Consider the following 23,850-nt stretch of genomic DNA (forward strand, 5'->3'; position numbering starts at 1 on the left):
GAAAGCTTTATTGCAACTTCAGCCTAGATAAACAGGTGTACCCTATAAAATATAGGAGTAAGAAGAACATTCCAGTGGAAGACTGGCATCACTTTAGAAGGATTGTTTTACACATGAATGGATTGAGGATAACCAAACTGAGTTAATAAGTAGAATTAAATGCATTATATTACAATTTATTTTACATAAACCAAAAGTGATTAAATCATACGGTATTCTACACAGTATTAGCAGTATACAAGCTTTCAGCATGTGGCTTATAACATTTTATTGAAAAACATCTGGAAAGAGAAGATTCAAATATGCCAGAAAGGCACACAGCAATGGTTTTTTTTATATCGTTGGCTGGTACCCAGTCTATGGTGAAAATTTACTATCACATATAAAATTTGTGAAAGGGGTTAGCTGGCCAGAAAGTGAGCGTTAGTTGGAAAGAAAATGATAGTGTAATGCTTTTATTTAGTATTACAAGGATGCATTTACTAGAGTATGATTCTTATAAGGGGATATTCCATTCGATAACGTCACCCACAAAGAACGGCTACCTGGATATCAGAGTAAAAGCCCAGCTGCTACTACTTGTTTAAATGGACATTGTGGGCAGTAGAGGATCTTGCCACGGGCAAGCAGGACTTTTGCCGGGGCGCCGCCTTCCGGAGGGCGCCGCACCATGGCAAGATCCACTACTCTGTGCCCCCCGCTGGCCGCTGTGTCCCCCGCTGGTCCCGCTGTCCCCCGCTGTGAAGGGAAACTAAACGCGTAGAGGACATTTGCGGTGCGGTGCGCAATGACGTCATCGCGCACCGCACAGCATTGTGGGACTGACAGACGCTAGGGGTCATAATTGACCTCTAGGGTCTGTCATCCGAGGAAAGGAGCGGCGCCGGCGAAGATCTGCAGCGGTCGGGAGCGGGGATAGTAAGTATTTTTTTTTTCTTTCAGCGGCGCTACTCCACTGTACAGGGGGCATAACTGACCACGCCCCCTGTATGAAGCCACGCCCCTATTTCCCGCCCGGGGCGCCAAAGGGTCTAGAACCGGCCCTGATTGTGGGTCGTATGCTTTGCATAAGCCTTCTAGGATGCGTTATTTTGCTCATTCTGTAAGCTAGGTGTAATTTACTGCAACAAGTGTAGAAACTAGTGAGTGGTGGGCCCAGTTGCGAAAATATGCTTTGGGCCCCCCACCACTACGCCCCGAAAAAACTGTGGATACAGATTACAAATTTGTTTTCCCTTGCGTTTATTACATATGTGACACATAGTGTAGTAAATGCAACACAAATTAAATTGTAATATCCTGAGATGATAACGAGCACAAACTTATGCCCCCCATCACAGCTTACTATCTATAAACTAACAACACTGACCCCCTCACGGCTCAACTACCCCTCACAGCTCACCTACCCCTCATAGCTCATCTCCCCCTCACAGCGCAACAATGACTGATCCCATCATAGCTCACCTCCCCCTCACAGCGCAACAATAACTGATCCCATCATAGCTCAGCTCCCCCTCACAGCCCACCTTCCCCTCACAGCACAACACTGACTGGTCCCCTTACAGCTCACCTACCCCTCATAGCTCATCTCCCCCTCACAGCCCAACAATGACTGATCCCATCATAGCTCACCTCCCCCTCACAGCGCAACAATGACTGATCCCATCATAGCTCAGCTCCCCCTCACAGTGCAACACTGACTGATCCCCTCACAGCCCACCTTCCCCTCACAGCACAACACTGACTGATCCCCTTACAGCTCACCTACCCCTCATAGCTCATCTCCCCCTCACAGCCCAACAATGACTGATCCTATCATAGCTCACCTCCCCCTGACAGCGCAACACTGACTGATCCCCTCACAGCCCACCTTACCCTCACAGTGCAACACTGACTGATCCCCTCACAGCCCACCTTCCCCTCACAGTGCAACACTGACTGATCCCCTTACAGCTCACCTACCCCTCATAGCTCATCTCCCCCTCACAGCCCAACAATGACTGATCCTATCATAGCTCACCTCCCCCTGACAGCGCAACACTGACTGATCCCCTCACAGCCCACCTTCCCCTCACAGTGCAACACTGACTGATCCCCTCACAGCCCACCTTCCCCTCACAGTGCAACACTGACTGATCCCCTCACGGCTCACCTACCCCTCATAGCTCACCTCCCCCTCACAGCGCAACAATGACCGCGAGGGGGAGGTGAATGTAGCAAGAGCCAGTTCACTCGTGCGGACATTGGCCCTGCTACTATGCCTTTCTTGCCTGGGACGGGCCCGGATCCAGAGGCATCCTGGCGCTGTCCTATGTGTCCTATCCACCCATGAAAGGTAGGCTACCGGAAGGTACCCACTGGTGGGTATCTTAATGTTGGTAACAGTATATCGCATTCTGGGGGTAATTCCAAGTTGATCGCAGCAGGAATTTTGTTAGCAGTTGGGCAAAATCATGTGCACTGCAGGGGAGGCAGATTTAACATGTGCAGAAAGAGTTAGATTTGGGTGGGTTATTTTGTTTCTGTGCAGGGTAAATACTGGCTGCTTTATTTTTACACTGCAAATTAGATTGCAGATTGAACACACCCCACCCAAATCTAACTCTCTCTGCACATGTTAAATCTGCCTCCCCTGCAGTGCACATGGTTTTGCCCAACTGCTAACAAAATTCCTGCTGTGATCAACTTAGAATTACCCCCTCTGTGCATTGTTTCTCATTGTATCGTCTGTGCCCATGTCTAGACAGGAACCGCAGGGGAAGAGCAGGATGAGGTTACGTCCAGTGAGTATAGTCTCGATTCGCAGGTAATCAAAGCGCCAGTCTCTGGCAGGAGGACGAGGGTACGTCTGGTAGGCAAATTCATGTGTGTATGTTGTTCTTCCCCCACTCCACTTGGGCGATTTCGTTCAGGGTTTCTCCCGGTGCATTGCACCAACACGGGGCACCAAGTCTGAGGCGACAAGTGCCAATGATGACCAATCACTGAGCCCAGAGGAGGCCATCCCTATGCCGCGAGTTTTCTGTCTTTACCAGGTTTTTCTTTTTGGGAAGGTCCCATCCTTGTCTGAGTCGCGTTCCAGTTCCATCTGTGTCGCATTAATGGACTGAAGGTGGGAACGAATGACAGAAGGTAAGTGCCCAATTACACCTGCATGGCAGCGGGTCGCAGAAACCACCCCCGTCCCTCCCACATTAGTACTGCTGTATATAGTGCCTCATCATTATAGCCCATTACAGATATACAGCATCTGTAGTTATAAAAGGCTAATGCTACACTCACACACACATTCACACACATAGCCCGACTCCCAGCAGCAGGACTTCCAGAAACCCGGCTTTTCCTGTGTGAGTAGTGACCTCCCCCCTAATATAATTCAGCCTTGGTGTCCGTCATTTTGACAGACTTTTAACTAGTTGGTAAATAACTCTGATACTGATAATTGCCTTAATCAAGCTCTTTCCGCATGGTTTATGGCAAAGAACAGCTTGATAAATAAGCCCTAATAATTTGTTGATACAAAGACAAATAATAATAGGAAAATGCACAAAAGGAGTGAGTTCTGTCACTGGAAACTGTAGCCATTTGTTGGGCAGTCAGATGCAATGGGGGATAATTTGGTGTATAACAATATTGAGTGAGATTTTGCAGAAAGAATTCTTAAAAAAATAAAATTCTGTTCAAATTAAGACAAGGAACATGGCAGTAAGAGCAATGGGAACTTCATCACAGATAAGCCTGCACATTATCTGCACTGCACAGTTTTGGGAAATCTAACAAAGCAGACAAATGTAAAGACTAAAAAGAAACTTTATTAGTTAATGAATTAACAACCATAACAAAACAAACACACATAATTTACATAATCATTACATAAGGGAAATGACAAAGAGATAATAAAAGTGGCGCTGTCTTTTCTTTTCTTTTCTTGTAGGTTTCCTATATACAGTAACTACTGTATAACTGAGGGGTTAAAGTAAAAGTGCTTCCTTGAAAGTTAGCACTTCTGCCACATCAACATGAATCCCAAACCTGGAACATTTTCCATTTGCTGTAAATAGAGCCTCAGTCCCAGACTTCTCAATATTGCTTAAAGCTCTGACAACATTTCTTCTCATATTCTCAATGAAAGAATGTGTCTCCTCCTATGTAACTAGAAATCCAAATTTAGCTTATAGAAAAGATATTAGAAAACTAAAATAACAGTATGCCAGCACATTCTTTCCCATTTAGAGATACCGAGTGAAACAAAGGAGTTCTCTGTCAGCGAAATAACATTTTATATGTGGTTGCCCTTTTTTGTTATTTTATAATAACATTTTAGACAGCTGATTAGTTATAATACGTGTATTATCTTTCAGCAACAGCCACTTAGACACAAGTCAGTTATTCTTATTTCTTTAATACTGCAGCAATCAGACATGGCAATGCATTTCATTGGAGAGTCAAAGAATATTTCATATTTAAAGGTCAAAAACACTGAAAAAATGTAAATAGATTGTGTAACTTTAATGGGGCGGATGCAGAGTTTGCTGAATTTACATCCTAAAATGCCAACACAAGTTACCCCAAGATGCCAACACAAGATACTGTGCATTCACTGCAAATGGAACAAGCCTCATCTTACCCGTGACTGTGGATATTCGGAGCTTATTTGCCACGACTAGTGTACCTGTGGGCAGGGACGGATCTAGACTTTTCTTTAGGGGGGGGGGGGGGGGGGGCGCGGTTTACTGTTTAATCTCAACTCCTCCCTCCATAGTCCCAACTCCTCCCATCTACAATCCTAACTCCTCCTCTTTCAATTCTGACTGAACTTTTTGAGTGAGACTGAGATAGAGCTTTGTGATTGTTCTTTGTACATGTGACTGTGCTATGGGGTAATTGTATTTATTAGCCCTAGTACCCACACACCAGCAAGTGAGGGGCAAATGCTCAGTAACCCTTACTCTCCTGGCTCCTCTGTGCTGCTGTTGTATAAGCTGCAGCACATCGTTCTGCCTCAGGCTCTCCCCGGAGAGCTCCCTTCTGCTCAAAAGTGGGCGTGGCTATGACTCTGTTAGGGGGGACGGTCGCCCCCCCCCCCTAGATCCGGCCCTGCCTGTGGGTATGTGTGTGCACTGTATAAACAGCTGCAATCTATATGGTTGCATGGTGTGCACACTGCTGCAGACGAGTTGCATGCGGGCTTGAATAATCGCACCAATTATGCCTACGCACGAGGTGGTGGGATGAGGAAGGAAACATTTGTGCTGTATATGCAAAGCTGCCAATAAAGATAGATGCAGGTTGGCACCAGTAGCATATGTGCCTGGTTTTGCCCGACATACCTCCTTAAATACCCATATTTATATCCATTTATATCCACTTGATACTAGGCATCCATAAAATCTGAAATACTTCTCCCCATGTTGCGTACACACAAATATATATATATTTTTACTTTGCTTACACGTGCATCCAAAAGCATAATACAGTACAAACCCAAGCAGCGAGGAAAGCACCTATTAGTGTCAGCAGTGCAGTACATTCTCAAACAGCCTAACATACTGTAAGTGGTTTTCTAGTTCAGAAAACTGTTCCCATCAACATCTACCTCACTGTGCTTTCCACTAATATGGTAGGAAAAAAACAAAAGAATACAGGCATTTGATTTATTTTGACATTACAGCTAATGTCATGAAAGAGTCTGCAGAACAGTAGCATCTCAGTACTTGTACTACTTATTTTGGAAAAGGTCATGTAAGAAAATTATCTTTCAGAAAGATGTGGCAACTCTTTCCCAAAACACATTTTTAAAGCATTAAGGGAAAAGAGTATGATAATATTAAAGAAAGACAATAAAGATAATAACTAACATCTCATTTACTACTTGCAGTGGCAACTAAAGTCCTAAGCTGGCCATAGACAGCACAATTAGTGCATTCGACCTGGCGGATGGACAAAGGTAGGAACGACAGCTCAACAATCGGAGGGCCACCATAACCTGCTAAATGAGCGGAAGTTATCTCCATTCACAGTATGGAATCTGCTTAACGACGGTCAGGAGGATCAGAGAATCTAAATGATCCTTACCTGTTTTAGGCAGTGAACAAATATTGTTCATGTCTATATACTGAATGATGACCATTCTGAACATTTATTTGCCTGATCTGAATGATCATCCCTTTAAACATAATAATTACCCAGGTACTGTGGCTGGCTGGCTCAAAGCCAGCATTTACACTGGTTTTACTCAGCCATACAGCCATAGAGCGTCCCGGTTTAAAGGGATGGTATGGTAAGCCTAATTATAGTTCAGTGTAGGGCCAGTTTTAGACCATGGGCACTTTTTAATTTACTACTGGTCCAGATAATACTTGTACTAGACTGTCCACAGCAAAAGTGTCATTAATCTGCTGTCATTTCTCACACTCCACCTTCTACCCCAAGAAGAACAATGAGAACATTGAGAAAAACACATAATTCAGATAAGAGTTTAAGGGGGAAATACAATTGCAGGTGAAAGTGATAAGTTTTCACAGGTGTTAACTTATTGCGCATATCGCCCGATAATTTCACTTATCGCCTGTTATCGGGTGTTAAGTTATCGTGCAATCCAATTAGTAAATGAGTGTTAAGTGTTTCACAAGATAATTCTTGTTGCTTTTACACGTGTTAAGTATAGGTGAAAATGGGAAATCTGCCTGTACCCTAATAAAAGACAAAATAATATTGGATAACATTATAGAAGTCTTAGTGGCCATAATAAAAATATTTGGGGTTCTTAACGTTAGTTAAAAAATGGTTACAGTAAAAGCATTTTTTGTTCTAAAACTCAAATTATAGCAAGTGTTTCTCTGCCAAATAAATGCTCTACTTAAATTAAGGGTGCATAAAAATGTCTGTCATATTTGTGTCATTTTAAGCCACTTTAAAAACATTTTTTAAAACAACAAACCATTAACACCTACCTGCAATCTTAAAACACCTATCCCATTCATAAAGCAGCCCCATATACCTGTCCCTTCATCAATAAACCCATTTTACTGCATTTTGCACATTTTCACCACAAAAAAAATAATTAAAAATTCTAATTGGCTAATCATTAGGGAGGGTGTCCTAGTGGTTCTGAACCAATTCCCAAAATTTTTACCTTAAAATAGGGTATTAAAAAAGGGTCCATTTAATGTACCCAAACGCTGCCACCAAAATGGCTCTTGGCAGCTTCATGGGATGTGTCGGGTGGTATTCAGTATGCCGGCTGATGGGATCCTGGCGCTCAGTATACCGGCCCCGGAATCCCGACACCCGGCATACTTACAACTATTCTCCCTTTTGGGCGTCCACAACCCCCCCTGGAGTGAGAATAAATAGCATGGCGCGCGTAGTGTGCCACCGTGCCCACAGCATGGCAAGCGCAGTGAGCCCGCAAGGGGCTCATTTTGCGCTCGCTCAGCTGCCAGTATGCCGGTGGTCGGGATCCCGGCGCAGGTATGCTGGCCGCCGAAATCTCGGCCGCTGGCATACCATACTACACCCGGATGTGTCTCCCATCACATTTCTGCTCTCAGCCTATACAGGTGTGAGCAAAAATCATCCACCTTGATTGTACTTATGTGCGCAGCATGAGGTCTCAGAAGCACTTTAGCCACATATGGGGGGAATGTAATGGGGTGTGAGAATCAGAAAGTTAGAGATTTTGGGAGAATTCTCCTTTTTTTTTTTTTTTTTAAGTGGCAATCAACCAGGATTTTGCCATGTAAATGATTGCCTCTTTAAAAAAACAAAACAGGAGAATTCTCCCAAAATCTCTCACTTTCTGATTCTTATGCCCTATTACATTCCAGGGATGTGCGGTGAGCTAAATAGCTCAGGAGGCACTGGCTAGCAGAGGAGCCAGATTTACACACAATATATGATTGAAAGGGTACATCTGGGCATTATACACAGGTGCAGCAGTATAAACTCCTGGAAATTTGGTGAGTTTTGATCAGAGATGTGTGGAAAAGATAGGAAGGAGGCACTGCCTCACCTGCCATAGACTTGTTACTCCAGAGTTTTGGCTATAAAAATTATTAGAAGATATTTCAAACATATTCTTTGTATTTTTCATATACTTTATATACTTTATACAGTCAAAACTCTGGAACAAACGTTAGTATGACAGAAAAGGCTCTGCCTCACCCCACCGCACATCACTGTTACATCCTCCTTCCCCCCATTATGTAACTGTTGTAGAGCCACAAAGTGACATGTTGCTAAAGTGCCTGGTTTGTTAAACTATGTGCATGTCTTTTTTAATCTAATAGCACCCTAAGTAGTCTGTCTGCACTATTATAATGAACTACTAGGTTTTCTCCAACCTTAATTAAACTGCCATCCTATTACTACCTGAGGAAGTGTCTGAGCAGTATACTATAGTGCAAGATTCCACATAAGGGAGACTCATTCTGTTATTATTTTAGGTTTTATTTATTCTTTTAATTGAATAACACATTTAATTGTATTATCTGACTTTTTAGGGCCAACAGCCTAGTTAAATGTTTTTATTTTGTTTTATTGTTAGTTATTGTCTGTTACAGGAACTGACAAGTTACAAGACATATTTGTAGCTTATAACTTGTAATTTAAAAGAAAATACATTTAGTTCACACCTAAACTATTGTAGTGGACAATTCTCCTTTTCTTAAAAAATGAAGAACAGTAAATTGGACACTCGAAATGAGCGCAAGGCAGCTTTAACAGATCGAATTCCCTGAAGGTGTCACCGCACCTTATACAAATATTCAACTAAATTGGATAGGGAATTTTTACTGTTCCCTATCCAGTCTAGTTGAATTCTCCTTTTCTTGTGTGGATAAAGAAGGAGGTTGTTTATTAGAAAGACAAAGTTCTAGTCATAAAGGGCACTATTTATCCACATTTAAGGTGTTTCTAAAAAGTTACATTTATATTCTATAAAGTTAGCGCCAAGATTATCTTGTATTGTATATCCATATTTGGAACCCATTTGTGAAGCCTCCAATTATATTCTTGTCTGCTCTCTTTAGATACTGTGGTGCCAGCCATTTCTGCTTTGACCCTACATTCTACTACTATAGCTACTTCAGGATGCTCTTTATGTATAGTAATGTGCATCTAGTTCCACCTTCCTGCAGAAATATAATGTCTTTGTCCGGTTGTATCTTTTATTAAACACTTATCTGTTGTTGCTCTGACACTTTGTTTTACTCATACCCCTTTTCCACTAACGAGCACGGGTCGCAGCCGGGAGCCTGACACGGGAGCTGCCCCCTGCTGCGACCCGTGCTCGGTCCCTTTTCCATTAGCAGTCACAACCCGGCAAATGCCGGGTTGGTGACGCTTCTAGTGACACGGCAGGGGCGGCGCAGGGAGATCACATGATCTCCCAGCGCCGCCTTCCCTATGCACTGTGAACGGGAGCCGTGTCACCTCGACACGGCTCCCGTTCACACTAGACAGCTAGCCGGGTTGAACACGTGTTCAACCCGGCTAGCTACCAGGGTAGGATTCCCGGATCACTTGATCCGGGTTTACCCTTTTCCACTAGCAAAAAACACGGGTAAATGCGCGCCCCCGTGCATTTACCCGTGTTTTTTGAGCTAGTGGAAAAGGGGTATTATTTGCATCCAATGCCATCTCCTTGTACTAACAGGAAATGTATTTTTTACTAATCTGCCAAACAATTATCTATCGCTTTGACAGTCAGTTTCATTTGTGTTCATTGCCATACCCTAATAACAGAAAAACATACCATCAGCTGAACAACAGGCAATATTACAAAAAAAAAAACCCAACAGGTAATTGCATGTATTGAAGAGAAAAAGTTAGGCTTAAGGAAGACACATCAGAGCAGACCTTTGGAGAACATACAGGTGCAATTCTAGGGAGGACACATGGGAGCAGGCCCAGGGTGGACACACAGGGGCAGGTCTAGGGACACAGGAGCAGGCCTAGAGAAGACACATAAGAACACGCCTAGGGAAAACACACAGTAGCAGACATATGGAGGACCCCTGGGAGCAGGCCTAGGGTAGACACATAGGGGTAGGTCTAGGGACACAGGAGCAGGCCTAGAGAAGACACATAAGAACACGCCTAGGGAGAAAACATAGGAGTAGGCCTAGGGATTCGGGGAAGACACACAGGAGCAGTCTAGGGAGAACACAAAGTAGCTTGCCTAGGGAGGACACACAGTAGATGGTCTACAGAAGGCACACAGAAAATTGCCTAGAGAGGATACACAGGAGCAGATCTAGGGAGGATACACTGGAACATGTTTAGGGGAGGACACAGAAGCAGGTCTAAGGAGGACACTCAGGAGCAGATTTAGGGAGGACACACTGGAGCATGTTTAGGGAGGACACACAGGAGCATGTCTAGGGAGGACACACAGAAGCCGGTCTAGGGAGGACACACAGATGCTTGACTAGGGAGAACACACAGGATCAGATCTACAGTAAGTAGGACACGCAAGAGCAGGAATAGGGAGCACACACAGAAGCAGCAGATCTACAGTAGGGAGTACACACAAAAGCAGAGCTAGGGAGGACACACAGGAGCAGATATACAATAGGGAGTACAAACAGCAGCAAGACTAGGGAGGACACACAGGAGCAGATCTACAGTAGGGAGGACACACAGGAGCATGTTTAGGGAGGACACAGAAGCAGATCTAGGGAGTCAGAGGTAACATTTTATTTATCATTCATTCATTATTTACATTATATACAAATATTTATACATGGTTAATTAAGACTACATTATTTACATTTTGTTGTAACCAGGTAAGATTAATTTGAGCTTAAACTAAAAGATAAACGTAGCTGACAGGAATGTATGAAGCAACACAGTAAAAACAAAGATAATATGGAGAATTTAAATTAGATTATATACTGTAAGTGGCTCAAAACCCATACCATGAACTACAGTGAGCTTGATGAAGAAAAATGCTGCTTTTAGCTTTTACATTTCCAGACCTTGGAATACTGGACACACCTATAGTTTTCATCCATAGAGTCACCTACAGCTATTTTAAAATGTAAACATTCATTGTTTCCTTTTCATTGTAACACAAACAGACACATCACCCACACATGTCTTAGAAAACATGCAAATGAAACCTGTTATAGTAAAGCTTGAATATTAACGTGTATCATGTAATTTATGCTCGCCGTGGCACCAGTAATCCTGCCTGCAAACCCATCTATAGCAGTCTGTATAGGACATTTCTTACAAATATAGGAAAAATTGCAATCATACAATCATCTGGCAAAGGCAAGCATTTATACCTGTAACATCTTTAGCTGCAATTGGCTCTAAACCTGCCAACACCTTGTTATTGAAGTGAGGGCCTAATGCAGACCTGATCGCAGCAGCAAATGCGTTAGCTAATGGGCAAAACCATGTGCACTGAGGGGGGGGCATATATAACATGTGCAGACAGAGTTAGATTTGGGTGGGTTATTTTGTTTCAGTGCAGGGTAAATACTGGCTGCTTTATATTTACACTGCCATTTAGATTTCAGTTTGAACACACCACACCCAAATCTAACTCTGTCTGCACATGTTATATCTGCCCCACCTGCAGTACACATGGGGCCTAATTCAGACCTGATCGCAGCAGCAAATTTGTTAGCTAATGGGCAGAACCATGTGAATCCATGAGAAAATGGATTAATGGTTCTAATCAAAAGTGCACAGAGAGGGGGCATGTACAAAAAGCCATAGCTTAACCCTGTCTGGGGACCCAAGCCTGCCAGAGAGGTGTTACCATATCTATAAGAGGGCATTGCCATGGCAGCTTCGGTCTAAAGAGAGCCCCAATATTCACACAGGGCATGGCCTGGCCATGCCCTACACAGTTAGCCAAGCCACATTTGTACTGGGGTCCACAAGTTGCCCTGGTGGCTTTGTTTCTCCTAGACTATTTGAGCTATATACTGTATATTATTAGAATAGTTTTCTTACCTGTCAGTCACAGCTTTCATGAATTCCTCCAGAAGGTCATCATACGATTTGTTTCTCACTCTTTTGTGTCTTAATCCAATATACAGTGGGTCTTTTAGTAACTCCTGTAGAAAAGAATGATACAATTATCCACTTTGTTATATAGAGCTATATTCAATAATTCCATGGTATTAAACCATATTATATATTTTTGATTCTGATCCTTCTGAATAATATAACTCCCATATACTGTACACCAACCTTAGGCAGTATTTTATGATTTTTATTTTATTCTGCATTCAGTATGTGAAGCCATAACATCTGTTAATCTACAGGAAAAAAAGTGAAATATAGTTTTGTTACATTGAGTTATGAACACATGTTGTGGAATACTGTATATATGTTTATTTACTTGCATAGTCATCACAGTCATAATATAATGTTTGTATTCTGGTAACGATGCGCTCATGTATAGAGTTGCCAAAAACATAATTGATGACCTATGTATTATCATTTATTTACAGATGATATGGAATGCTCTGGTAGTATGGCATATCCTGTGGTGCTGTTCTATGTAAATGTGACTTACAATGTCTACTCCCTTGCCATCAAAACCATGGCTATATTATTCTTCCACATGCAGTTCTTAGTGTAAGTGGTTTATGAAGCTGTATAAAATCATGTTCTATAAATAAAGATGAAGACAAAAAGCTTATAAAAGTGAGCTCTGCTTATGCATAGAAACTTCCATTACTCCATAATAGCTTTTGAGTTTTGATCTCAATGGATGAACTACATCAGGGTTATATTATATAATGTTGTAGTGAGTGATTTGCAAGCGCACTGCAAAGTCTGTGTGAACAAAGGGAACTAAGGATAACTTAAAATATATTTAAGCTGTGTAAAATTAGTATGTGCATACGTGGAACATTAACCACACATGCGCATTTCACTTAAGCTTTCTCCGTCAGTGCTAGGTTGTGAGTACAGTTTGTCATTAAACAGAAAAATCAGAGTAAGTTTCTGTGTATTATAAATAGCCACGGTCAGGGGCGGATTTAGGGATGAGGCCACCCCTAGGCACAACAGTAACGGCTGCCCCTCGTCTGTCTAATTTTATTATTTTTATTGACTGGTTATAAGCCCTCATTTGCTGATAGCCAATTTAAAAGACTAATAAAAGCCACTAGCTATTAAATTGTTGTTTTATTTTCCAGTTAGTTATACATATTTACTACATAGAACATCTTACAGGGCTGTATGTGCATGTCCAACCCATTTATACTCCATTCAAGATGATATATGGTACAATACAGTGGAAATATTTTGCAGTTACTGGTACTTTTTGGGCTGACAGTACCAACAAAAGCATCCAAGTGCCGTCCCCAAATAAGTGCTGTCCCTAGGCATGATGTGCCTCATGTGCCTAATGGGAAATTCACCACTGGACACGGTACATCACTCTGTATTATTGTCATAAATGATTATACAGGATGCCGATTACCACGCATTTATATTAAACAGGCCCCCATCATTCCTTTCTCAATAATTCTCATATCTCCTAATCAAATGAACACACCAAAGTGTTGTCTATGACATTTGCAATGCAGAATAATACATGCAGAGGTGGAACTATCATTGGTGCAGAGGGTGCATTGCACTGGGGCCCCTGAGGACTAAGGGGCCCACTACTGCCCACACCAGCAATGAGTTATCCCCTGGATCCCCTGCAGACCATTTTGAGCAATGGCGGATGCATTGCACAGTGCCGAGAGCAGGATGGGCTACACTGCCCAAGGGACCTGCCCCTTACCTTAGGAAGGCAGGGCAGACCTTGTGTGTGCTGGACTGATAAAGGAGTCTTGGCACCTATCAGTGCTGATGATCACAACCACTTACTGCCTCTAACTAACAGACAGATGTACATATTTTTTTTATTCACTGCTGTCTGTGAATTAAAGGCAGCTTACAACCGATGTAACTGGCGCTGTCAGAGTCTGCCTGACCGAGTGCCAAACTGAGGAAAGCATAAGAGGCGGGGCCCTTGTCACAGACAGAGTAGATGGCACTCTGTTCATGCCCCCACCAAGGTACATGCCTCCTGTTCTTAACACTACACAAGACATTGTGCATGTACCCACTGTCTCTCCCTGTCACCCGCTGCCTCCCCCCTACATTTCGCTGTCACCCTCTTCTCCCACATCAGAAATGAAGGAAGTCAGCTCAGCCCTCATTTTTGGGGCAACTATATGTAAGTGCTACTCTGCTCTAAAAAGGAGCCGTGTTGCAGCCCAAGGTGACTGGGCACTAATGTGAATGACGCCCTGAGTGTCTCCTGACAGGATGTAGTGCACAGCAGAAAATAAGATTTTACTCACCGGTAAATCTATTTCTCGTAGTCCGTAGTGGATGCTGGGAACTCCGTAAGGACCATGGGGAATAGACGGGCTCCGCAGGAGACTGGGCACTCTAAAAGAAAGATTAGGTACTATCTGGTGTGCACTGGCTCCTCCCTCTATGCCCCTCCTCCAGACCTCAGTTAGGATACTGTGCCCGGAAGAGCTGACACAATAAGGAAGGATTTTGAATCCCGGGTAAGACTCATACCAGCCACACCAATCACACCGTATAACTCGTGATACAATACCCAGTTAACAGTATGAAATATAACTGAGCCTCTCAATAGATGGCTCAACAATAACCCTTAGTTAGGCAATAACTACATACAAGTATTGCAGACAATCCGTACTTGGGATGGGCGCCCAGCATCCACTACGGACTACGAGAAATAGATTTACCGGTGAGTAAAATCTTATTTTCTTTGATGTCCTAGTGGATGCTGGGAACTCCGTAAGGACCATGGGGATTATACCAAAGCTCCCAAACGGGCGGGAGAGTGCGGATGACTCTGCAGCACCGAATGAGAGAACTCAAGGTCCTCCTCAGCCAGGGTATCAAATTTGTAGAATTTAGCAAACGTGTTTGCCCCTGACCAAGTTGCAGCTCGGCAAAGTTGTAAAGCCGAGACCCCTCGGGCAGCCGCCCAAGATGAGCCCACTTTCCTCGTGGAATGGGCTTTTACTGATTTAGGATGCGGCAATCCAGCCGCAGAATGCTCCAGCTGAATTGTGCTACAAATTCAGAGAGCAATAGTCTGCTTAGAAGCAGGAGCACCTATTTTGTTCGGTGCCTACAGGATAAAAAGCGAGTCAGTTTTCCTGACTCCAGCCGTCCTGGAAATATAAATTTTTAAGGCCCTGACTACGTCCAGTAACTTGGAATCTTCCAAGTCCCTAGTAGCCGCAGGCACTACAATAGGTTGGTTCAAGTGAAAAGCTGATACCACCTTAGGGAGAAACTGGGGACGAGTCCTCAATTCTGCCCTACCCATATGGAAAATCAGATAAGGGCTTTTACATGACAAAGCCGCCAATTCTGACACACGCCTGGCCGAAGCCAAGGCCAATAACATGACCACTTTCCACGTGAGATATTTCAAATCCACAGTTTTAAGTGGCTCAAACCAATGTGATTTTAAGAAACTCAACACCACGTTGAGATCCCAAGGTGCCACAGGAGGCACAAAAGGGGGCTGAATATGTAGCACTCCCTTTACAAATGTCTGAACTCCAGGCAGTGAAGCCAGTTCTTTCTGAAAGAAAATCGACAGAGCCGAAATCTGGACCTTAATTGAACCCAAGTTTAGGCCCATAGTCACTCCTGACTGTAGGAAGTGCAGAAAACGACCCAGCTGAAATTCCTCTGTTGGGGCCTTCCTGGCCTCACACCACGCAACATATTTTCGCCAAATACGGTAATAATGGTTTGCGGTTACTTCTTTCCTGGCTTTTATCAGCGTAGGAATGACTTCCTCCGGAATGCCCTTTTCCTTTAGGATCCGGAATTCAACCGCCATGCCGTCAAACGCAGCCGCGGTAAGTCTTGGAACAGACAGGGCCCCTGCTGTAGCAGATCCTGTCTGAGAGGTAGAGGCCATGGGTCCTCTGATATCATTTCTTGAAGTTCTGGGTACCAAGCTCTTCTTGGCCCATCCGGAACCACGAGTATCGTTCTTACTCCTCGTTTTCTTATTATTCTCAGTACCTTTGGTATGAGAGGCAGAGGAGGGAATACATAAACCGGCTGGTACACCCACGGTGTCACTAGAGCGTCCACAGCTATTGCCTGAGGGTCCCTTGACCTGGCGCAATATCTAGTTTTTTGTTTAGGCGGGACGCCATCATGTCCACCTGTGGCCTTTCCCAACGGTTTACCAACAGTTGGAAGACTTCTGGATGAAGTCCCCACTCTCCCGGGTGGAGGTCGTGTCTGCTGAGGAAGTCTGCTTCCCAGTTGTCCACTCCCGGAATGAACACTGCTGACAGTGCTAAGACTTGATTTTCCGCCCATCGGAGAATCCTTGTGGCTTCTGCCATCGCCATCCTGCTTCTTGTGCCGCCCTGTCGGTTTACATGGGCGACTGCCGTGATGTTGTCTGATTGGATCAGTACCGGCTGGTTTTGAAGCAGAGGCCTTGCCAGACTTAGGGCATTGTAAATGGCCCTCAGTTCCAGAATATTTATGTGTAGGGACGACTCCTGACTTGACCAAAGTCCTTGGAAATTTCTTCCCTGTGTGACTGCCCCCCAGCCTCGAAGGCTGGCATCCGTGGTTACCAGGACCCAGTCCTGTATGCCGAATCTGCGGCCCTCTTGAAGATGAGCACTCTGCAGCAACCACAGTAGAGATACCCTGGTCCTTGGAGACAGGGTTATCAGCCGATGCATCTGAAGATGCGATCCCGACCACTTGTCCAAGAGGTCCCACTGAAAGGTTCTTGCATGGAACCTGCCGAATGGAATTTTGCTTCGTAAGAAGCTACCATTTTTCCCAGGACTCGTGTGCAGTGATGCACCGATACCTGTTTTGGTTTCAGGAGGTCTCTGACTAGAGATGACAGCTCCTTGGCTTTCTCCTGCGGGAGAAACACTTTTTTCTGTTCTGTGTCCAGAACCATCCCCAGGAACAGTAGGCGTGTGGTAGGAACCAGCTGTGACTTTGGAATGTATAGAATCCATCCGTGCTGTTGTAGCACTTCCCGAGATAGTGCTACTCCGACCAACAACTGCTCCTTGGACCTCGCCTTTATAAGGAGATCGTCCAAGTACGGGATAATTAAAACTCCCTTTTTTCGAAGGAGTATCATCATTTCTGCCATTACCTTGGTAAAGACCCTCGGTGCCGTGGACAGTCCAAACGGCAGTGTTTGGAATTGGTAATGGCAATCCTGTACCACAAATCTGAGGTACTCCTGGTGAGGATGGTAAATGGGGACATGTAGGTAAGCATCCTTGATGTCCAGGGATACCATGTAATCCCCCTCCTCCAGGCTTGCAATAACCGCCCTGAGCGATTCCATCTTGAACTTGAATTTTTTTATGTATGTGTTCAAGGATTTCAATTTCAAATGGGTCTCACCGAACCGTCCGGTTTCGGTACCACAAACAGTGTGGAATAGTAACCCCGTCCTTGTTGAAGTAGGGGCACCTTGACTATCACCTGCTGGGAATACAGCTTGTGAATTGCCTCTAGCACAGCCTCCCTGCCTGAGGGAGTTGTCGGCAAGGCAGATTTGAGGAAACGGCGGGGGGGAGACGCCTCGAATTCCAGCTTGTACCCCTGAGATACTACTTGAAGGATCCAGGGATCCACCTGTGAGCGAGCGTCATGCGGTGGACTCAGAGGAAGCGGGGGAAGAATTTTGATTCTGGGAACTGGCTGACTGGTGCAGCTTTTTCCCTCTTCCCTCGTCTCTGTGCAGAAAGGAAGCGCCTTTGACCTGCTTGCTTTTCTGAAGCCGAAAGGACTGTACCTGATCAGGGGCGTATCTATTGTTTGGCGAGGATGGCACTCGCCAGGGGCACTGCCCAGCGGGGGGGGGCGCTGCCCGGCGGTGCCACCCGCGATCAGTTATGAATGTTAGCAATGTTTCTCTCTGCTCAGCTCAGCTGCTCTCTCATAAACATCAGCGCTGCCGCTGATTGAGAGAAAGGGGCAGCAGAGAGCACTGTCAGTGTCTGCCAGTGAGGAGAGAGGGGGTGGGGGGAATGTCCGGGGGCCGGCACTCTTTATCATAAAATATACTGTCAGGCAGAAGTGGATCAGATGCAGCATCAGACAGCCTGTGTTGTATAATTACAAAATACATGCTGCAGTGCAAGGACTGAGTTTTAACTATGTGTGCTCCCTCTGCTCCCCCTCCACCCCCCCCATCCGTAGGTGCACTTGTGGATATGAAGGGGGGAGGGCACCCGCGGGGGGTGGAAGGGGGGGGGGGAGGGGTTGTTCTGGGGCCAGGGTCACTGTTTATCATAAAATACACTGTCAGGCAGGAGTGGATCAGATGCAGCATCAGACAGCCTGTGCTGTATAATCACAAAATACATGCTGCAGTGCAAGGATTGAGTTTTAACTATGTGTGCTCCCTCTGCTCCCCCTCCACCCCCCCATCCGTGGGTGCACTTTTGGATATGAAGGGGGGTGGGCAGCTCACACATGGCTAAAACTGAATCCTTGCAGCATGTATGTTGTGATTATACAGCACAGGCTGTCCAATGCTGCATCTGATCCCCTGCTGCCTGACAGTATATTGTATGATGAAGAGTGGAGCAGCGAGTCCCGAATGAAGTGCTGGCTGCAGCCATTTCTGCTACAGCATAACTCTCAGCTTCAGCTCCTGCACCTCCCTCCTCTGTCACTGAAAGGAAATAGCCCCGCCCCCTGCACGCTTAGATCCACAGGCCCATGCTCACCACGGCAGCGGTGGGAGGAGGAGCCTGCAAAGAATAACACCGCGCCGCGGGCGGAGAGACTTTGGCTGGATGCTGATGGACATCCTCCTGTGAGACACAATGGTGAGCCCATATTCCAAGAAGTTTGTGGCAGCTATCTGTATGGACTGTGGGAGAGAGAATTTGTGTATTTGTGCTGTTAGTGTGGGTTGTAAGGGGGTGAGAGAGATGTGTATGGGGGGGGGGGGGGGGGGGCTATGGATGTGTGTGAGGGAATTGTTGGTCAGCAGGGGAGGAAGGGGGGATTTGTATATTTGTGCTGTTAGTGTGGGTTGTAAGGGGGTTAGAGAGAGTTGTTGGGGGGTGGGGGGCTATGGATGTGTGTGAGGGAATTGTTGGTCGGCAGGGGAGGAAGGGGGGATTTGTGTATGTGTGCTGTTAGTGTGGGTGGGAAGGGGGGGATGGGGTGAGAGAATTGTCAGTATGTGAAGAGGGGCATGTGTATGAGGGAGCTGTCGGTTTGGAGGGGAGGAAGGGGTGATTGGTGTGACAGAGTTGACAGTGGAGGGGGATGTGTGTGTGCTAGATTTGGGAGTATAAAGGTAATGTGTATTTGTGACAGTTTCCAGGAGGGGGGCAGGGCAGTGTTTATAATAGAGGGGAATATTCAATTAAAGTCGGATCCATTCCGACATGTATTTGTCGGAATGGATCCGGCAACCCCTATTCAATCCCCATCTTAATTTGACTTTTTCAAGTCGAATTTAAGATGGGACGCAGAGGAGGCGAGGGGGGCGAGCCGCGGGGGGACAGCCGGCGGGCATACAGGAGATTTAATGTAGGGTATAGAGGGCTCAGTGATGTAGTGTAGGTTATAGAGCGGTCAGTGAGGTAGTGTAGGGTGTAGAGAGGTCAGTGATGTAGCGTAGGGTGTAGAGGGGTCAGTGATGTAGCGTAGGGTGTAGAGGGGTCAGTGATGTAGCGTAGGGTGTAGAGGGGTCAGGGATGTAGTGTAGGGTGTAGAGGGGTCAGTGATGTAGCGTAGGGTGTAGAGGGGTCAGTGATGTAGCGTAGGGTGTAGAGGGGTCAGGGATGTAGTGTAGGGTATAGAGGGGTCAGTGATGCAGCATAGGGTATAGAGGGGTCAGTGATGCAGCGTAGGGTATAGAGGGGTCAGTGATGTAGTGTGGGGTATAGAGGGGTCAGTGATGTAGTGTGGGGTATAGAGGGGTCAGTGATGTAGTGTGGGGTATAGAGGGGTCAGTGATGTAGTGTGGGGTATAGAGGGGTCAGTGAAGATACTAAACCCAAGTACTTGCTACACTTATTGAATTAAAACACAAAATGCAGCAAAAAGTATACAATTTGGGTAAAAGAAAAAAGGCAAAGGCTAGAGGTAGATACGAGAGACCAGCGCCATGCCTTATGCACATATCATTATGTTCATTTTCAATTTGGAGGGGAAGCGTGGTACACCAAAGGTAAATTTTGCCCTGGAGAACAAGCCCCGATCAGATAGTCTGGGGCAGGCGGGACACCAACCATGACACCTAGTCTAGGGCAGGCAGGTTAGCTAGCCTATGGAAATCTGTTGTCAGCGGAGGTTGGGGGGTGGGCTGATTCAGTGAAGTGCAGTAAGAGTAGTCAGGGGAGGCAGGGCCTCTCCTGTTATACTCCTGTGTGCTCAGTTTCCTGTCTCCTTATGCTGCTACTGGCCAGTTCTCATCGGCTTCACCCTAACAGTGAGTCCTTGCCAGCAATGTTTTCCAGCAATTGGGGGGACAGTTTCTGTGGCTCCTTATTTCAAATTCCGTGTCTACTGCAGCCGCCACTGGTCTGCAGTGCTCTCTCTGGGGGGGCGCCAGTCCCTTATTTTGCCAGGGGCGCTCGGACCCCTAGATACACCCCTGTACCTGATAATACAGTGCTTTCTTAGGCTGTGAGGAAACCTGAGGTAAAAATTTTTCTTCCCAGCTGTTGCTGTGGATACGAGGTCCCAGAGACCATCCCCAAACAATTCCTCACCCTTATAAGGCTCTATGTGCCTTTTAAAGTCAGCATCACCTGTCCAGTGTCGGGTCTCTAATACCCTCCTGACAGAATGGACATTGCATTAATTTTGGATGCCAGCCGGCAAAATATCCCTCTGTGCATCCCTCATATATAAGACAACGTCTTATGTTCGCAAAATAGTATCCCTGTTTGACAGGGTTACAGACCACGCTGCAGCAGCACTATCTGCAGGTCTCAGTCTAGTACCTGAGTGTGTAAATACAGACTTCAGGATAGCCTCCTGCTTTTTATCAGCAGGTACCTTCAAAGTGGCCGTATCCTAAGACGGCAGTGCCACCTTTTTTGACAAACGTGTGAGCGCCTTATCCACCCTAGGGGATATCTCCCAGCGTAACTTATCCTCTGGCGGGAAAGGGTACGCCATCAGTAACTTTTTAGAAATTACCAGTTTCTTATCGGGGGAACCCACGCTTTTTCACACTTCATTCACTCATTTGATGGGGGAACAAAACACTGCCTGCTTTTTCTCCCCAAACATAAAACCCTTTTATAGTGGTACTTGGGTTAATGTCAGAAATGTGTAACACATTTTTTATTGCCGGGATCATGTAACGGATGTTCCTAGTGGATTGTGTATATGTCTCAACCTCGTCGACACTGGAGTCAGACTCCGTGTCGACATCTGTGTCTGCCATCTGAGGGAGCGGGCGTTTTTGAGCCCCTGATGGCCTTTGAGACGCCTGGGCAGGCGCGGGCTGAGAAGCCGGCTGTCCCATAGCTGTTACGTCATCCAGCCTTTTATGTAAGGAGTTGACACTGTCGGTTTATACCTTCCACCTATCCATCCACTCTGGTGTCGGCCCCACAGGGGGCGACATCACATTTATCGGCATCTGCTCTGCCATCACATAAGCCTCCTCATCAAACGTGTCGACACAGCCGTACCGACACACCGCACACACACAGGAAATGCTCTGACTGAGGACAGGACCCCACACAGCCCTTTGGGGAGACAGAGAGAGAGTATGCCAGCACACACCAGAGCGCTATATAATTTAGGGATTAACACTATATTGAGTGAATTTTTCCCAATAGCTGCTTGTATATACAATATTGCGCCTAAATTTTGTGCCCCCCTCTCTTTTTAACCCTTTGAGCCTGCAAACTACAGGGGAGAGCCTGGGGAGCTGTCTTCCAGCTGCACTGTGACGAGAAAATGGCGCCAGTGTGCTGAGGGAGATAGCTCCGCCCCTTTTTCGCGGACTTTTCTCCCGCTTTTTTATGGATTCTGGCAGGGGTATTTATCACATATATAGCCTCTGGGGCTATATATTGTGATATATTTGCCAGCCAAGGTGTTTTTATTGCTGCTCAGGGCGCCCCCCCCCAGCGCCCTGCACCCTCAGTGACCGGAGTGTGAAGTGTGCATGAGGAGCAATGGCGCACAGCTGCAGTGCTGTGCGCTACCTTGGTGAAGACTGATGTCTTCTGCCGCCGATTTTCCGGACCTCTTCTTGCTTCTGTCTCTGTAAGGGGGACGGCGGCGCGGCTCCGGGAACGAACACCAAGGCCAGTTCCATGCGGTCGATCCCTCTGGAGCTAATGGTGTCCAGTAGCCTAAGAAGCCCAAGCTAGCTGCAAGCAGGTAGGTTCGCTTCTTCTCCCCTTAGTCCCTCGATGCAGTGAGCCTGTTGCCAGCAGGTCTCACTGTAAAATAAAAGACCTAAAATAAACTTTCTTTCTAGGAGCTCAGGAGAGCCCCTAGTGTGCATCCAGCTCGGCCGGGCACAGAAATCTAACTGAGGTCTGGAGGAGGGGCATAGAGGGAGGAGCCAGTGCACACCAGATAGTACCTAATCTTTCTTTTAGAGTGCCCAGTCTCCTGCGGAGCCCGTCTATTCCCCATGGTCCTTACGGAGTTCCCAGCATCCACTAGGACGTCAGAGAAATGTTAGTGTACAGTTTCATGTTTGTATAGTCTGTATTTGCCTTTACACTGTAAACTTGTAAGAATATAGTTTATCTGCCATGAACAGATGTTATCCAAGTTTAGTTTTTTTTCCCCAGACTTACTTTTTGTTTACGTCATAATACAATGAAGATGTACAACTGGGTGCAGCATTACATGCCAGTATAAGAAAATCTCCTTGTCCACACCATAGTGACACTAATTTACAATACTCTGTCTACATGCAAAAATATAATCCTTTTTCAACACTACATTTAATAAAGCTAAAATAAAACAGAAAAGGAAACAATTTCTTTGATTTGTTCCCTTGTTCTCGTGAGTCACAGTTTTGGCTTTATTTTTTGCTTGCACATGATATTTTATTTATTATCAGAAGTATACATGTCTGCGAGACACCATGAGAAAAAAAACTATCCAGAATTTGTGGTGAATGACCTCATATAACATTAGATAATCCTGCACTCATGTCTGTGGGATTTTTGTGTACTGGCTGCATGAGCACAAAAAACATCTATAGAATGTGCACATATTTGTTTTGTAAATATATGTTACTAGCTGGAGTACCCGGACTTGCCCGAGATTATCAGAATGTCTGTTTACAAAAATAAATTTAAATATTAAACACACAGTATAAATAACATTGTAAATAGCTGAATACCAGTGCTTCGCTACGGGATGAAGATGGTAAATGAGAATGATAGTTGTTTGGTAATTTACGTTGGTTGGAGATCTAGTATATAGGCATATCTTGTTAGTGCCCCTGTGAAATTAGCTATTTTTTTTTTTACAGTTTCTTACATAGCGCAGTACATGATGTATCTCCTGATATACTCTGTGCTGCTGGGGGTCCGTGCTACTTCCACTATATATGTGGGTTTGTGCTACCTGCATTCCCCTCCTCACATCATGTCACTGGCCCTGTCACATGCAGCCCTGTCATCACTGACATATCATGCATGTCCTCATATAGTCTGTGCTGCAGGCCCACTCCTAGGGGTGCTAGTGGTGTTTTACCCCCACAGTGTTTGTTCCCAGAGTGTAAGTCATATGTGTAGCAAGTTTGGGGTAAATTGGTCCAATCATTCCAGAGTTATGCTGTCTGCTGAAAAACTCTGTGCTGCTGCC

General features: G+C 45.4%; 1 protein-coding gene across 2 annotated transcripts in view; it reads right to left on the reverse strand.

Annotated features, from left to right (window-relative positions):
• The window catches only part of ME1 (malic enzyme 1), a 672,171-nt gene that overhangs the window by 304,577 nt on the left and 343,744 nt on the right, over window positions 1–23,850 (reverse strand). For both annotated transcript variants that reach the window (XM_063916902.1, XM_063916903.1), the window contains exon 6: window positions 11,974–12,077. In XM_063916902.1, the coding sequence (XP_063772972.1) occupies window positions 11,974–12,077 (104 nt within the window). The remainder of the gene's footprint in view (window positions 1–11,973; window positions 12,078–23,850) is intronic.

This window comes from Pseudophryne corroboree, chromosome 4 (assembly GCF_028390025.1).
Source record: "Pseudophryne corroboree isolate aPseCor3 chromosome 4, aPseCor3.hap2, whole genome shotgun sequence".
NCBI lineage: Eukaryota > Metazoa > Chordata > Amphibia > Anura > Myobatrachidae > Pseudophryne > Pseudophryne corroboree.